Source organism: Plectropomus leopardus, chromosome 5 (genome assembly GCF_008729295.1).
Source record: "Plectropomus leopardus isolate mb chromosome 5, YSFRI_Pleo_2.0, whole genome shotgun sequence".
Taxonomy (NCBI): domain Eukaryota; kingdom Metazoa; phylum Chordata; class Actinopteri; order Perciformes; family Serranidae; genus Plectropomus; species Plectropomus leopardus.
The window spans coordinates 3,359,299-3,376,748 of NC_056467.1; the positions used below are offsets into that span (position 1 = coordinate 3,359,299).

Below are 17,450 nucleotides of genomic sequence, written 5' to 3' on the forward strand. Positions count from 1 at the left end.
TAAGAATTATAATTATTATAAATTATGAAGCTGTCTCACAGCCTCTAGTGACGCGAATGTGAGAATATTTAAAGATCTGGAGGGGGGGTCGGCCGTATTTAATGAGACCGATATTTTGAACCAATGTGCATTTACAATAAAAATTTTGCATTTTTTTTCTGACAATATTTAGAATTTGGAATATAACGAACTTCAACACAAAACTTAAATCCCTTTGTTTAATCAAAACCGAAACTTTTAACACACACTTCTGTGAAAATTTAAATAAAAAATGAATAAATAAAAATAGCTCCCCGAGGACGTAAAAGTTCCTCCCATGCTGACACTTTCTTTCCACTATTTAATTAATTAATTTTATTGGTGAACATTAGAATAAAATCGCAGATACAGATAATCAAAATGCCAAATATCGGCCCCAATAATTGGCCAGGACGATAATCTGTCGACCTCTAATCTGAAGAAATACACCGCTAATTTCAGTGTCCAGTCTGAGGGATATTTCACTTTGATATAAGGACATTTCTGTGTGTGAGGTCAGTTGTACAGCGCGTCGGATTAAAGCTTTTCCAGAAGGAAAAGTTTTAAATATACTAAATAAAGGTATGCAAGTAAAAGTGTAAGTAAATATTTAATCCAAGTATCAAAAGTACTAATTACGCAGTGAGGACCCTGGCAGTTTTGTGTTAGTGACTGATTCTCTGCGGCGGTGAACGGAGACATTTCGGGTTATGAAGTGATCTAATTTTGGTGGTCAAAGGTCACTGTGAGCTTGACTTGTATAATTCTTCAAATATCTCAACAACAGCTTAAAGAAATGTCTTCAAACTTGCCACAAATGTTCACTTGAACTCAAAAATGAACTGATTAGATTTTGGTGGTCAAAGGTCACTGTGACCTCACAAAACAGGTTTTTGGCCATTAACTCATAAATTCACATGATTATTGTGACACAATTTCACACACGTGTAACAGAATAATGTGATGACATTTTTTTAAATGGTTTTCGGAGACTTACAACCACTCAATTTTTTTTACACTAATTAAGCTATAAGCAGCATTTTAATGCCAAAATGTATTTTTTTTAGTAAACATATTTATGCAGATTGGAATAGGATGATACCAATTTTCGAAAAGATATGAGCGAACAAGTTATTCTAAAATCTCCCGTGAGTGTCAGTGAGGTTGAGATGTGACTGTAGAGATGGTAGCATGTGATAAAACCATTGAGTGAGACCTGGTGCCGGCGTTAAGCAGCAGCTGTCAGATATTTCGACACTCATTTGTGTTACTCACAGAGGTTGTTGTATGACTCCTCGTCTTTGCTCGATCGTCTTTTTCACTCCCCTCCTTCTCGTGTGTCGACGTGTCCCCTGACGTCCAGCTGGGCCTCGACAGCACCAGGCTGCACAGAATCAACGGCGTCATCGTGCTGCTGAGTTTCCTCATCTGTCGGATCCTGATCTTCCCGTTCATGTACTGGATGTACGGCCGGCAGTTTGGGATTCCTCTCCACAGAGTGCCTTTCCGTCTGCCTCTGCAGTGCAACGTGGGTAACCTGGTGATCCTGGCTCCACAGATCTACTGGTTCATCCTGCTGCTGAAGAAAGCCAACAGACTCTACCTGCGACAGAGAACAGGGACGGCAGACGGGAACAACGACAGGCCAAAGACGGACTGAGTCTGACAGTTTATGAAGAAACTGACACTAAAGATGTGACACAGTATTAGAAAAAACAAGCAAACAAACAAAAAAAAACAGGTTTGAAGTTACGATAATATGGGGGTTTATGAGATGAATGTTTTGAGGGGAAAAGTGTTGGTTTTCATTAAAGTTATACTAATTTGAGAAAAATAATACATAATACAAATATCTGAAGATTTTCTCGGGTTTTTCTTTAAACCCTGTTTCTGTCATATATATTTTTAAAAACTTTATTCTTACTTTAAATATTGATTTTTTTGCCGGACATTTTGAAAAAAACATTTCAATATTTAATTTTTCTTCTAAATATTTGACGTTATTGTCAGTCACGATTTTCCCCTTAGATATTCTCTCGAAACATCCCAAGTTTTCTCCCTGAAATTCAATTTTCTAAAATATTTTTTTCTCTAAATTTGACTTTTTACTGAGAAAAGTTTAACTTCAGAATATTTAGAATTTTCTTAAAAATTTTCGACTTTATTCTACCCTAATGTATCATCATAATGAGGAGTTCAGGGTTTATTGTGCACTACATCATTATAAAGCTTTTTGACTGTGAGTTTTGTGTTTGTCAGCAGGTAATTATGTGACAAAACTGCCTTAAATGTTCAGCTATTTTACTACATTGTTGAAGCTTTACTAAATAGTCCAAATGCAGAGAATATTTTTGTACAAATAAATACTCTTGTGACTTGATGAAACTATTGTTTTGATAGTAATTTTGTGCTTCGCAGTTATGTACAAAACACAAACCCTTGATAAATGTATAATTACACTACACAACCTCTAACAGTTTAATTTTAATTTAAAATTAAATTTTAAAAAATCCAAGTGAAAATTACTGAGGCAGAACAAAAGATCACTTGCTGTGAAATATTGGCTTTTTATTTTCTTAAATTGCTAACCCATCATTTTGTAATAATTAAGTGCAGTGTACAGCACAAACAACCGAAAAAAATCCAAATTTTATCGGCAAAGGTGCTCAAAATCCACAGAGGGAATCTGAAAACTCTTAAGTGGACTACAGATGAAAAGTCAGTGTCTTAAGCAGCCGATGACACCAGCTGAGCGATTTTCTGCTGCAGGACCGCCTTCATCTCCAGGTTCTCCAGGTTATCTGTGATGGTGGAGAAAAAGTGGCGGGTGTTGTCGCTCTCCAGTGCGTTGCTGCTGTTTGGGAAAGCGGCCATGATGGCCTCATAGTGGCTGAGGATCTCCAGACTGCAGAGAAACAGCGGTTCACACTGACCTCCGGGCATCATCACCTGGAGAGGGACATTTAACCAGTGAGACCTTAATCCAGATTAAGGAAATTTGGTATATTCTGAGTCTATTCTAATATATATAACCATCAAAATAGCATCTACTGGCATCTTAAATCTAAAATATTGGTATTTTGACTATTTATTAACACAGTTTGCTCGACAAGTTGCACTTTTGTGTTATCTGTGTTGGTGGTTACAGATGTAACCCGAGCTCCGTGATCTTTAGCTTAATACAGGCTCATTAGTTAAGAACTGAAAATAAACACCTACGTCAGAGCGTCCTAATGCCAAAAGCCACCTTTTGCAGCTGTATGATTCGCTTCCGGGCGGCATCAGCTGTGAATGCCAACGGAAAGAACCGCTCACGGCGTTATTAGAGTCTGTTAGATACGATACGATATTACATATTACGAAAACTCATTAATAGCTGTCAAGGATCACAGACAAAACAGCTGTCTTTTGTAGGTCACATTTCCCCCTCATATACAACATGCTAATGTTATTAGCATAAGCCTATGGCATTTTACAGTGCAGAGATTAACGTAGCGGCTAGCGGATTTTTCCTATACTCATAACGTTACTAGTTAACTATTATTTATGCTTTCTCTTACTCACTGCTGGCTTAAGTCCCTGCACCTCCCAGCAGAAAAGCACAGATGACTTTCAGTCTACATGCACGTTTTTTCAGTCAACATTGATGAAACAGAGTAGCTAACGTAACGTTTGCAAGAAGTCAGTGAGGTGCCCTGCAGGTACGTCATGTTTCCTCAGTGTGGCTTTTGTTTACATATCACGTGCACTGTCTGTTGACTTGCAGTTTCTCCGAAAAAAAGGTGAACAGCGTTATCCTCATCATATTTCTCTCAGCTGCTCGACATCATCTGCCAGACGCTGTGACGGTGACACAGACTTTCAAAATAAGGGCGCGCCTGAAAGAGGATGATACGTATCGATGTCTACGCTTTGCATCGATGTTCGGTAATTGTTGCTCTTTTAACCCTTCTTTTGTCTAATCCTCACCAGCCGTGCCCTCGTTGTGTAATGCTAAACATGTGCTTTTGTTGCCTAAACATAAGCACATGCAGCGTAAGCCCACCACACAAAAGAATACCTAGCGCATAATATGTAGATGCGGAAGTCCGCTACAAAGCAGCAATACGTGACGATTTGGGATGGGAACGTGTTGCTTAAGTTTCCGAACGTTAATTCACACCTTCGAGCCAATCGATCCGAATCTAGACGTCTCTGTGGCTACGGGTTTAATAATTCTTACCTGGATGTGCTGAACGTGGCAGAAGAGCTGGCTGAGTACAAAAAGGACTTCCTGGCAGGGAGCTGTCTCCACCTCGTCCTCCATTGGAGACTTTTTGGACGTCAGAGGACAGTCCTCTGCTTGATGAAGGTCTTTGGACATTTTAGGAGCTTTGACTGACGTGCAGGATGGAGACGTTGAAGCAGAGACGGTCACAGCACTTGACGTAGGAAGAGGCAGCTTGGCTCTTACTGAGTTCATCATGTCCCGCACAGCGTGGGCGTATAACCTGCCGACGTGCGCCCAACCGTCCGCCGCCAGCCAGTCGGAACAGCTGGAGCCGCAGAGCAGCTGAAGGACTCGCAGCAGGAGGACAGACAGGCGCAGCTCGCATGAAAACCTCCTCAGATCCAGGAGGGGCAGGTAGTCCACGTACTCGAGCGAGAAGGGAATGTGGAGGCGACCTGAGGTGATGAGCTCCCTCAGGACTCTCAGCAATCTGGTCCACTGGGAGACGGAGCACCAGGGGAGGGTCTGGGTCAGAGCCACCAGCAGGCCTTTGCTGAACATGCTGACGTGGTCGGGCCGGCGCTGGTCCAGAGAGAGACGGGACAACATGGTGGACAGCAGAGCGTCTGATGTAGAGCAGCACTCCATCCAGGCCAGTAGACCAGTACCCTGTCCATACTGAGACAGGTCCAGACCAGACCACTCCTGCAGAGGAGGGGGAGACCAAATGATTAGATAGATAGATAGATAGTTTAGATAGATAGTTGGTTTTGGTAGTTTAGATGGATAGATAGTTTGGAAAGATAGATAGTGCAGACAGATAGATTGGTATTTTAAATTCAAGATTAAATCAAATCCAGATTAGTTCTTACCTGCTCAGGTAGATCACACACAGTCAGCAGAGATGAAGGAACCTCATTTTTAAAGTGTTCCCCCCAAATGGGCTTCAGGTGGAAACGAACCGTCCAGTCTAGTTCCTCCATTTTGTTGTAGAGCCAGAACAGAGCTCTGGACCAGCTGCTGGGGGCCGCCGCCACCTCTGCACCCACCACCTGCCCCAGTGTGATCAGCACCGACACCAGCAGCTCCTTGGTGTCCATGGTCCAGTGGTGGACACTGTCCTCTGCTGGCTGCTCCCAACACCTGCAGAGATTTCCATGGATATGTGTTGATATTACGGGTGGACGATATATCGAATATACTTGATGTATCGCAGCTTGATCCATTCATTCATCCATTTATTTTACGTAACCGCTTGTCCTCGTAAGGGTCGCGGGGAGGCTGGAGCCAAGCCCAGCTGTCATCTGGCAAAAGGTGGGACGCACCCTAGACAGGTCGCCAGACTATCGCAGGGCCGACACGTATAGACAGACAACCTTTCACGCTCACAGTCACACCTACAGCAATTTAGAGTCACCAAACAACCTAAGCTGCATGTCTTTGAAATGTGGGAGGAAGCCGGAGAACCCGGAGAGAACCCACGCAGACACGGGAGAGAACATGCAAACTCCACACAGAAGGTCCCCCGCCCACCGACCGAACCCCGTTCTAACCTGGGTTCAAACCAGTGAGGCAACAGTGCCAACCACGATGCCACCGTGCCGCCCGGCTTGTTGCATGTCATATATAAAATGACTTTATTGCAAACATCGAGAATGATTTAATTGTCACGTCGTTTTTATAAGCCACTGGTGTATCGGCTCTTTGCCTCTCACAGACACACACACAAAGCAGGGCTTTTGCAGAGCTCCAACCTGTGACTATTACGTCACATTTTGCAACCGTGGAGCACCACTGTGACTTGCAAATACTATTAATATATGAACTGCAGAGCTGTTAGTTTGTTTCCAGCGTACAGCGAATAAATCATCATGTTTAGTGGCGTGGCAGTAACAGTCTAACTTCATTGGTGGTAGTGGAGGAAGTGTGAACATGTGACGCTTTTTTGTATTTGCAGAGCTCCGATTGGGAATTTTTGGTCACATTTTGCAACCACAGAGCAGCAGCGTGATTCACAATTATTAGTAATAAGTGAACTGGAGTGCTGTTAGTTTGTTGCCGCTCACAGTTAAGGAGCCTCAGGATTTAAGACGCTAACACTAACATCACAACAAAAACAACAACACTTCCTGCCTGAGATGAGCCAGGTCCTTCAAAATAAAAGCACCATGGGTTCCACTCTGGTTTATTTAACTATAATAATATTTCTTTTAAATTAATTTTAAAAGTACTTTATTTAACTTTCTTATAACTGTATTTTATTAAATGATATTGGAACAGTGGTGTATTCAAGTTTATTATATGACAGTTGCTGCTTTATTTAACTTTATCATAACTGCTGTTCATTCAGTATTTTCGTATTTTAGTAGTTAACATTAGTTTAAAGGACATTCAAAAATATCAAGATATATACATGTATATTGATATAGCCTTAAAATATTGCTTTATCATTTTAAAGTCATATCGCCCAGCCCTAGCTAACATCATAGGCAGGTTATAGTTATCACAGAACCGATGTGGATCTGGATTAAAGGCCATGAGATCACTTCTCTTTACAGACCTGAGAGTCTGGTTGAGCAGCTGGGCCAGGACGTAGAGGAGGGGAAAGGGAAAGCAGTCCATCACCCAGTGAGGAGATGAGGCTGGCTCCTGGACGTCCACAGACAGAGCAGAGTGGAGAAGCTGCAGACTCAGTTCTACATCAAAGGAGCTTTGAGCTGGAAGGAAAACAAAGAAGTATGTTGGAGCAGACCGGCTTTTTTACATGAACACATAACGCTAATATTTTAACATGTAATCCATAATGCTGTACTCATACTGTGGCTACAACATCTGCTATTTAGATTTTACCCACTTATATTGTTAAATTGTGTTGTATATTCGTAACTTGGAAATGTTTAACTATATTGTGTGCCTTTTTGTTTAGTGTTGTTTGTCTTAAACATTGTACATACTGCTATTTTTAGGATGCCTTTTAACAGGCATTAGCTCTCCAGCTAACTCTGGTGCATTTACATTTGTTTTAAAATGTATCTTTAAAAAAAAAAATTACAAATTAATATTTTTTTTACACAAAGAATATGATAGATCTAGATAACTTTCACCCGAGTCTGCAGCACTATTAAGTGTTTTAGCGTCTTTTAGCTTTTTTCTCACTGCTCTCATCAGTGCAGACTTTCGCTTTGGTTGTTTTTTCTATATTAACCTTTAGGGACTGTTTGACGCATTTTATGCACTTTCCATTCTTCATTTTTATTATCATTTTGGCTGAGTTCATGCATATGGCATACTTTTTGGCAAGACGGTGTATTTTTTGTTAAATCTTGAAATTTCCAGCTCAGCTCCTACTGTAAGTCTAAAATACATTGTAAAATACAGTCTTACTCGGGGGACCACATACTGACTTTTCTTGGGGACAGTTTGCTTAAGAGTGGAGTTGGTTTAAGATTTTGTCTGTTTACAAAATAATCAAAATCAAATTACACAGACCTAGAAGGCAACAAAGCAAACTTCACTGGCTGATGAAGGCTGTGAGCTGGTGTGAAAGCTCAATAAAAAGCTGAAGAGTGGATCCAAATCTTAAAATATTTTATGGAACCAATGCTAATACTTCTTGAAGCTGATGATAGCCAATAAACTTTGATCTTTAATTTTACTGATATATAATTAACTCATAAAAATAGCTAATAGCTGCCTCATATTGGTCTAGGTGTCTCATTAACTTGTCATTAACAGTTGCATAAGTGCACTTTTTAAACAGAGAAGATTCATGAGCTAAGATTAAAGCCAGGAAAAAGACACATTAGTTGTACAGCGTTAATATGACGGAAACTCACCTGTAGTGGAGAGATTAGGCAGGACAAAGACGTTTACAACCTCCTGAGGTGTCAGAAAGCTTTCCCTCTTATGTTCCTCTCCCTCGGATGTCATGTCAGGCGTCATCAGCAAACCCAGATACTTTAGGAACTGCTCTTTTTCACTGGCTGACAAAGATTTGGTCTTAATGATCTCCCGTAGACACCTGCAGAGCAAAGCGCTTCCACTCACGACATCCTTTCCTTCATCCATGCTTTCGTCTGCCTCTCTACTTTTCTCGTCATCACTTTGAGCTTCATCCTTTCTTTCTCTCTGCCCTCGGAGTCCCGGCAGCTGCTGCAGGATCTTCGCCATAAGAGAGAAAGCACCTTTATTGAAAATAGCTGAATGACAACAAGACCTCAAAGCCGCTTCTGGGTTCTGAAACGCAACTCTGGCTACTAAAGAGACGGCTGTGTTCAGAGTGCCCTGCGACGCCGCTGCGCCCCCTCCTTGGATGATGCAGTTGAAGGCCATGTTGAGCTCCTGTTCGAACCCATCCGTCACAGCAGACGGGACGGGGCAATCAAAGAACCCCCTGCTGGACAGACTCAACATCGCAGCCAACGCTTTGTTCTTGCCCTCTAAGGACAGCGCAGAGAAAATGTCTGCGATGACTTTCATCAGCTTCCTGCAGTGGCTCACGTTAGCGCTGTCGCTGTGGAGTTTACTCATGAGGGTGGAGGTCAGTTCGATGAGTGTGTCGTGCTGCTGAAAGGCGGCTTGGTTCTTTTCCAGGCAGTCCATCCAGAGCTCATCACAGGCGGCCAAACTCCTCTCGCTGGCAAATAACACCGCAAAGTTCTCGTAGTCCTCCAAGCGGTGATTGATGATGAGCATGGTGACCCTCGCGTTCACCTCAGGGGTGCTCTCTGTGGCAGGGAAAACCAGAGACTCCAGCAAACCTCTGAGTACATTCTTCTCTTCATCATCTGTTTCAGTCTCTATTTCAGGCACTTGTAGAGCTGTCAGGACTCTCTGAACACTTTGTTCCAGTTTGAACGCTGAGTATCTCAGATTAGAGCTGTCAGTCACTTTCAAGAGCCCACTTTTTTGCTCAAACTGAACAAATTCTGTTATAATCTTTAAGGATTCACCGAGCGTCATGCTGCTGGGCTGAAACTGAGAAGGTGTGTGAGACGCTCGTAGGTCTCTCTGAGCCTCCCGAATAAGTTCAGGACTCAGTTTCTCATCATTCTTTTCTCTGATGCCTACGACTTTAGACAGGATGTGCATCTTCTCTTTGGTTGGAAATACGACTGCTTTGTCTATCAGGAAGGCTGAATAGAGAGCATCAAGAGAGATGGAGAGGGCCTGGAGGCAAAGTTCAGTCGTCGATATGTGATCTTTTATATCTTTAAGTGCATGGAGGAGAATGTGCAGGACATCAGGGGTTAGTGATGATGCTGGTAGATCTGATGCGTCAAGCTTTAACCTCTTGGCGGCCTGAGGAGACAGACCGGAAGACTTAGATAAGATACGAGCAAATTGTCTGGCGAACATTGTCTCTATGCTGTCCTCTCCTCCAGCTTTCGTCTCATCTTTGCCTTTCCACAGTTCCCACCAAACCTCTAAAAAAAGTCGAACATCATCCTCCGTCGTAGGGCCGCTCCTCACGTGTTGCACCAGCCCTTCAAGCTCAGAACAGATCTGAGATTCGGGAAGACACAAGAGGAAATTGGCAAATATCGGAGCAGCTGCCATCGACCGCACCACTTCCAGCAGGACGACACGGTTGACCTCGGGGAGGCCGTTCTCAAGAGGGAAGAAAGGGTTCTCCCTCCAGGACATTTCTACATCTTTTCCAGTCTCCCCGCTCAACGCCTTCAGCCACACAGCACCAACTAATTTCTTTATCCAGCCGAGAGCCGCTGTGGGGGGATGACCACCGAGTTCATCCTGTCCACTGATTTCTCTGACTGCCTCCAGGACGGGACGTCCCACTCTGCTCCAGTCTGCCTTCTGAAGGGAGGACAGGGATGAGGGGCGACACAGTTTATCAGCCTGGAGGAAGGCACCCTGAAGAACAGCTGTTTCTGAAAGCACGAGAGAGCAGGTGTCAAAACTAAGGAAAAGACCAATATTTAACTCTTTCATGTTCAGCTCATTTTTTGGGGTCATTTGTTGGTGGTGTTTTTTAATTTTCTTGTACTTTTTTTTTTTTTTTACTCATTTCTTGCTGATTTCAGAATCTGAGACTAATAGCAAGTAGAAATAAGTAAAAGCACAAGTATATAAAAATATAAATTCAGTAATAGTAAACATTAAGCACAATATGTAAATATATATATGTATGATTATATTGTAAGGTATTTATAATATGCTGAGTATGTAAGTGTGCAAAAATATAAATGTACAGAAATACAGTAACAGACAATTAGAACTTATATGTGAATATTTAAATTATAATGTGCTGAGTGTGTAAAGTGTGTAAAATATAAAGCTGTGCCTTATGCTATAATGCAATGTAAAAAAAACAAAACAATGCAAGTTCAAAACATAAACGTGTGCAGTGTTACAATGAACAACAGCGATATACATAAGAATAACAATGAGAATAAATGCAATATGTGTCACATGTTAAATTCTACATGCAAGAGTTTCTGGGTCATTTTTTCATTCATTCATATTTGGTTTATTTGTCCATTTCAGTGTATAATTTCGGGAAAAGGAAGAAGAAAATCTTATAATTCCTGCCCCTTTCTTACTAATAACAAAAGCTGAAACAATCAATTAGAAAAAACAATTATACATCATTTTAAACTGAATAATATTTGAGCTGCATTTTAAGTCATTTTCCAGAGAATTTGAGTTTGACTCCACTTGCTGTAACACACATCTGCTTTAATATAGTGTACCGACTTTTAAAATGAAACTTTCTTCTATGATCCTTGTCGTTCAAGAGAGATGTGGTCTCCAAAATCAACAGTTCTCTCCACATTTTCTTTGGTTCAAGTGTTTGAAGTGAATAGATAAAAAAGTGAGCAAAAATCCTCTTATATCAACATGACTTTATATTACATGACATGTTTGTAATGTAAATGAAATGACATTACAGAGCTCAAAATGTATGATTCGTTTTTCATGTTTGATATTTTTATGAAAGCTATTTATTTATGGTATCCCTTTTAGGGCTGCAGGAGGGAAAGTGTGTTTTTTTTTGTATTTTTTTGTGCTAGTACAAAAAGTAATAATCTATCAAAATCAGTGTTGGTGCTTATTATGATAATCCCTGCACAACAGCAACACTTTGCATTCATCAAATAGAAAATAATTCTTTTTTTTTTTTTTTTTTAAATTGGCATTATGTAAATAAATGAGCATTTAGAGGGTTAAAATTATGAAAATGAATTCACATTTGCTGTACATGATGAGGACTGGTTTTATTTTCATGTTTAATATTTTTAAATTTAAGGGTAAAAGTGTTTTTCCTTTTTTTTTAAAAGGAAGGCCTAAGTTACACATGACAAATAATGTTTTTTAATCAACTAAATCTATAAATTTCAACACGTGAGCTGATAAACAGTCTGTTATAATGTTTGCTGACGTTAACCTTGTTAATAAGTGTTATTGCTCGTTTCTATAAAATACACAAAGGTTTAGTATTAGTCATACAAATGTTGCCCCACACCTTAATCCTCATGTTTTCGAGGTTTCCAGTGTTTAATTTGGGTCGTCCTGTCATTCTCCAGACAAAAATAAACCAACTTCATCAAACACGTGATTGAAAAAAACAGACTTCAGTCTCAGTTTAGCGATAAACGACATTACTGGTAAAGAGGGCAGTGTAAAAAATAAATAAAATATATCAATTATAAGTAGTTTCACATCGTCTATGTAAGAAAAAGAGGCGTTTTACGGCTTAATTGTAGAAAAAGTTAAAGTTACCTTTGTTCATCGTCGGTTCCATGGCTGCTGAGAGGAGCTAAAGCTAACGGTAGTTTGCTAATTTTAGTTTAAATTCCCATTTACGAGCTGTATCAAAGCGTGTCGGTCACAATAGTACATCTAGCCCACTATTACAGCACGATATACCGCAGTGTAGATTATTAAATGATTACGGTTTTACAACATAATTCCTATTTTTACACGTTTTCGGTGGCGATTGTATGTCAACAATTTCGTATAAAGCGCTTCCGCTCTTCCGCATCAGCGTGTTTTCATAAAAGAGGGCCCCGCTGCGCTCAGGTGTTCAGATACTATCACAGCGCCGCCGCAGGACGGAGGCAGTACTGCAGGTTTAAAATCGAAACTGTTTATATCGTTTTAATTCATGATACATTAGCGCTAATTGTCTTTAGAGCTGCGATATTAACATTAGTGTAACTGTCATGTGTGTTTTATCTCTTTTTTCCTGAGCTGACTCAAGAAATTAATACTTTAGAATAACTGTAATAATGACATACACTAGTTTATGCCAAATATATAGCCCAAGAATTACCAGTTTAACAACATTAGGCCACACGCTCACAATTTCATTACATACTGTGCACATTTTAAAATGTTTTCCAATCTAGGATGTGCTGCCTACCACGGGGTGCAATAGGCAGGTTCAGCAAGTTTTTCCTTGTAAAAAGAAAGTGAAAGTATCTCTTCAATTTCACAGTTTGGCGCTTGAGCAACAGAACAAGGAGAGATTTCTACCGATGTGTAATGATGAGCCTGCTTTTAAAGATACTCGGCTTCTTGTCTCTGTGTTTAGGTAAGTTACTGTCTTCAGTTTGTTAAAGTTCTCGACGTTTTTGGAGCTTGTGTAAAAGCCAATAAGATAAGTATAAAATGACTGCTGTTTTGTAATAGATTGTACTGCACAACTTTACTAGGCTGCGCTGTACTGTGTAGTAATACACATAGTAATACATTATACACCATACTACTGTTCTACAGTAGTACAATATTACACTATACCACTGTACTACATTACACTCTATTATGTTATAGTAATACAGTACTATTCTGTACTATACTACACTTTGCTAAACGTATACTGTGGTACTCTACTACTATACTGTACTGTACTATACTATGCTATACTACAAGTATCCTATGCCATTCTGTACTATACTACACTGTTCTTTCTTATTCTATACTAGAAGATACTATAATAGTTTACTATACCATTCTATACAATACTATACTATACTATACTATACACAATACTGCAGTGCACATTACTGTGATATACTATAGTCTATAATACTATACTACAGTACACTGTATGTAACATGATAAATTTATATGATACTATGCCATTATATACTATACTATACTATACTATACTGTACTGTACTGTACTGTACTGTACTGTAACATACTACACTGTACTATACTTGGTACTTACTAAATGGTATTCTGTGGTCTACAATTGTCTACCACACCACACTGTACAATACTTAACTTATACAATACTATGCTTCATTGTACTATACTGTACTTCACTACAGTGTATTATATTTTATGTCAGGTGTCTCTGCTGATTTATTGTGTGTCTCCGTCTCAGGTGTGCAGTGTGTCCATCAGGTGTCATGGCTGCCCTGTCAGTTCACTGATGAACATGTGTTTGTGAATAACGAGGGTCACACGGAGACTCAGCTCATCCACAGAGACGCTATGCTGCAGTTTGGTCAAAAAGGAGACGCTCCAGTTAATCCATATGCCATCACTTTCCTGATTACTGGTAGGACCTGGATCTTATTATGTACTGCAGGACAAACAGACTGAAACCTGCTGTTTTCTAATGTCCTCTGTCCTTTTCCAGGATCTAAGTTGGACCTGCGGCGGCACGTTGAAGGAGTGGAAGCGGAGCAGTTGGAGTGTGAGCTGCATCGGTACAGTACAGAGGGCAACTATGTCCGCTGGCCAGTCCAGGAGGGGGCCCAGGAGTACAACTACTGGTTTATCTGCACCCTCAGAGACACCAAGGGCCTGTTCACAGTCACCAGCTTCCTCAGACACCCCTCTGACCAGCCCGCCCCAGGACAGCAGGACTACCGTAAATGGCCTGCCATCGGGGACAGAGACATACTCATCACAACAGGTGACTCTCAGCGTCTTGTTTTACTAAATTACGCTTTATAACGAAATCAAACCAGTCTAACTAAATGTGTCTCTGTGCGCCTCTGTCTCGTCACACCTGTCTCCATAGTCACCATGGTCGTTAAAACACAGTCTCCATCAGTGAAAGCGGGTCTGGGCTCCCAACAAAAGCTCCACTGCCAGTTTGCTGTTGACCACAAAGGACCGAACGTCACTGTGGAGTGGCACTTTCAACACCGTGGAGAGAGAACGAGACTCTTCAGTCACACCAGCCGCTCGGGACAGACCCAGGGGACCGGGGTGGGGCTCAGGAGCCTGGCAGGCGGCGATGCTTCCTACACCCTCCCCTTCACCAAGATGAGCAGTGAAGGGACGTACATTTGTTCGGTGTCAGTGAATCCGCTGTTCGTCAGTCTGGATTTAAGTCTGCATATCGAAGGTGAGGATGAATCAAAGAGAGGATGCTCGAGTGAGTCATAATGTTTTTGTTTTTGGGTCCTTTGACAGACACGGATCCCCAGAAGCTCGAGATGTTTTCGGCCTAAACGCCGTGGCTCGACAAAAGAAGCGAGTCCGTGGCGAGTGGAAGGGTTGCGGTCAGCTTAGACATGTTTGTAAAAACAGCAGGACAGAGAGGAGCGGCTGCTGCAGGAGGTTTTAAACAGCAGAAACTACAATTAGAGGATATACAAGTGACTGTGAAAGAGGGACTTCAGCTTTTTTAGGCGCATTTTTAATTTCTCGTAGCTATTTGGGATTATAAGGACCTGATGAGAGTAAGAAACAAAGCACTGTCTATGAAAAAAAAGATGTCCTCATATGGGGATAATTTTCAATAATCAGAAGTGAAAAAAACCTGATAAAACAGGTTTTTCGATGCCTAAACATTACTGTGCAAAAAAAATGCAAACAATGCAACATTTGTTTAATGTTTTGTATTTCTATGGGTCAGAGGTCACTGTTAAAGACTAAAACTGTCAAAAATTGTTCACTTCAATGCCTAAAAATTCCAAAAAATGTAACATATCTAAACGCTTTGTGGTGTGTACGTTTTATAACTGTGTGAATTTGCCTTGCGTCACACAGTCTAATTGGCCTGTCTGAAATGATACGATAATAAAGTCCTAATGTCCTCAAACAAGACAGTAATAAAAGTCCCAATGTCCTAAACTGAGACAAAAAAGTCCCAAGGTCCAAAAACGAATACTAAGTACTTAACTGCTTCTTAGTGTAAATAAAGTTTCAACCATAAAATCTGATCAGATTTCATAACTTGTCCACTAATTTTAATTTTGAGATTTTTGCTCATTGCCAATGTTTTTCAAAAAACAACAACAATAATTTGCTCAGGTTTTAAAGGGTTAAATAGAATGAGATGAATTACTTCCTGGCTTCTTGACATAAACATAGATAAGGCTGCAATTATCAGTTACTCTATAAACTGTCTGAAAAAAGCAAAAAACGCCCGAGCTGATGTGTTCAGATTATTTTGTCGCATCAACAGTCATATGAAGATTGTTAATTTTGCTCACAACATTGTCAGCCAGACTCAAACTAATTAGAAAAATGCAGAATTTGCCTTAAAAATCATTTAAATCGTTAAATTAAAATCATTTTTTCTGTCTCCTCAGAGCCTCCACGTGTGTCCCTCAACATCGGACCCACTCTGTCCCTGCAGGAGGGCGGGGAGCAGAGGGTCACGTGTGACGCAGAGAGCTACTACCCTCTGGATGTGGAGATAAAGTGGTACGTGCAGGACCCGGCGGCGGTGGGCCAGAGGGTGGGCGCTCCTCTCCCGAGGGAGCTGCAGAACGTTCTGCTGTCCAGCCACAAACACAACCAGGACAAGACCTTCTCGCTGACGTCTTTCTTCTACCTCCAGGCTTCACTCAGGGACTCGGGGAGACAGTTCACATGCAGCGTCTCCCATCGGTCCCTGAGAGTGCCCATCAGAAAGAGCTTCACCCTGACTGTTGAAGGTGAGCGGAGGATGTCGCTGCAGTACCGTGAGCTGCCACACAGCGGCAGCAGAGGGACACATCTAACGCCGTGTTTGTTTTCTCTGCTCAGAGCCCAGCAGCTGGATGTTTCACCTCACCGCTGGCTGCACTGTGGTCACGCTGGTGGTCGTTCTGTTGGTGCTGCTGCGTTACCTGCACACAGGTGAGCGTGGAGACCCTCATACAAACATGAGAGAATTTCTCATCAATAACCACTGTGTTTGGATTATTTTGGCAAAAGTAGTTGACACAAAGTAATTATCTTTTATTTTCTCCACAGCAAGAAAAAAATCAGTGCAGGTAAGATGGTGCAAAAATATATATATGTATATATTTTGATTTAACTATTGCCGTTAATGCAAAATAATGTTCCATTTCTGTGTGTAAATCTGTGTTTGTGTGTGTTTTGAGCAGAAGAAGCCATACTGAGCAGCTCGTGAAGAGTCAAAACACCAGTGAAGGCGGACTGTCCTCCTCCTCCTCCCTCGCTCATGTTTGTTTTTAGGATGTCGCAAACGTTTGATTTTTGTTTGTTTCAAGGTGAATTTGGGTTTCTGTGAAACTGAAGGTGTTTTATTATGTATATTTTGATCCTGCTAAATACTTGACGTTGACACAAGTGATCGGCCAACTGGATGAACAGCAGTCTGCAACAATCCAAGTGTTAGCAGTTTTTGACTATTACACTGTAAAATCTGACAAGTTGATCTTACTTCAAATAATCTTGGAAACAAGTTACCCTGAAGAGGGAAAGTAAATTAAATCATGAATCTTAATTTATGTTTATTTGATATAGAAGTTTTAAGTTTATTTTAAATTTAGCTGCGTTTTATTAGTTTTCTGAAGTTGTTGCAACTTAAAAATGGCAATTGTAATGACCTTGTTCTTTCTAAGTGTTTTCAACTTCAGCAAACCGAGTTAGTCTGACTTAACTTTATCACGAAAAAGAGGATTTTGCCGATAATAAAATTAGGAGATCTGCGAGTTCTGCTTTCTTAAGAAAATACAAATATGATTGAGTAGTTTGCAACAGATATATAGCACAGCATACTTGGTTTACTGAAGTTGCTAGCACTTAGAAAGATTGATTTAATTAAGTTTGTCATTTTTAAGTTGCAACAACTTCACTATATAAAGTACATATAACTAAACTTTAAGTAAACTTAACAATTCAATTTTAAATACACATCAATTAAAATCAATAGTCACATTTACATGCATTTTCAAGGTTTCCTCGATATTTTTTTTTAAGTAAAATCATTTTGTCATATTTTACAGTGTAGGATGTGCAAACATGCAAGTGCACAAGAACATGAGGAACATCTCGTCTG

At 40.6% G+C, this 17,450-nt stretch overlaps 3 protein-coding genes across 3 annotated transcripts; 2 read left to right on the forward strand and 1 right to left on the reverse strand.

The window, feature by feature from the left end:
* Positions 1 to 1,309: 1,309 nt before the first annotated feature.
* On the forward strand, positions 1,310 to 2,403 carry LOC121943677 (TLC domain-containing protein 3A-like; the record flags this gene model as incomplete). The annotated part of the gene is made up of 1 exon (XM_042487255.1): positions 1,310 to 2,403. A coding segment is annotated over one exon (369 nt), but the record flags the coding sequence as incomplete, so codon positions are not given.
* A 166-nt stretch (positions 2,404 to 2,569) lies between these two features.
* Positions 2,570 to 12,214, reverse strand: gemin4 (gem (nuclear organelle) associated protein 4). Its single transcript, XM_042487374.1, has 6 exons — positions 11,972 to 12,214; positions 8,065 to 10,119; positions 6,789 to 6,945; positions 5,101 to 5,371; positions 4,241 to 4,933; positions 2,570 to 2,967 (listed from the first exon to the last, which is right to left on the reverse strand). Exons 1-6 carry the CDS (start codon positions 11,991 to 11,993, stop codon positions 2,746 to 2,748), a joined length of 3,420 nt encoding a protein of 1,139 aa, XP_042343308.1. The 5' UTR covers positions 11,994 to 12,214; the 3' UTR covers positions 2,570 to 2,745.
* Positions 12,215 to 12,700: 486 nt separating this feature from the next.
* On the forward strand, positions 12,701 to 16,962 carry dhrs13b.2 (dehydrogenase/reductase (SDR family) member 13b.2). Its single transcript, XM_042487076.1, has 8 exons — positions 12,701 to 12,785; positions 13,584 to 13,760; positions 13,842 to 14,120; positions 14,229 to 14,558; positions 15,751 to 16,098; positions 16,190 to 16,282; positions 16,400 to 16,419; positions 16,534 to 16,962. Exons 1-8 carry the CDS (start codon positions 12,737 to 12,739, stop codon positions 16,546 to 16,548), a joined length of 1,311 nt encoding a protein of 436 aa, XP_042343010.1. The 5' UTR covers positions 12,701 to 12,736; the 3' UTR covers positions 16,549 to 16,962.
* Positions 16,963 to 17,450: the final 488 nt, after the last annotated feature.

Excerpts from the sequence above, each read along its gene's own strand:
- gemin4 (XM_042487374.1), bottom strand. The coding sequence starts at position 11,993 with ATGGAACCGACGATGAACAAAG. Across the intron at positions 10,120-11,971 it reads GGAACCGACGATGAACAAAG|AAACAGCTGTTCTTCAGGGT; the intron begins GTAACTTTAACT and ends TCGTGCTTTCAG. Across the intron at positions 6,946-8,064 it reads GCCTAATCTCTCCACTACAG|CTCAAAGCTCCTTTGATGTA; the intron begins GTGAGTTTCCGT and ends TTTTCCTTCCAG.
- dhrs13b.2 (XM_042487076.1), top strand. The coding sequence starts at position 12,737 with ATGATGAGCCTGCTTTTAAAGATACTCGGCTTCTTGTCTCTGTGTTTA. Across the intron at positions 14,121-14,228 it reads AGACATACTCATCACAACAG|TCACCATGGTCGTTAAAACA; the intron begins GTGACTCTCAGC and ends CTGTCTCCATAG. Across the intron at positions 14,559-15,750 it reads TTTAAGTCTGCATATCGAAG|AGCCTCCACGTGTGTCCCTC; the intron begins GTGAGGATGAAT and ends CTGTCTCCTCAG.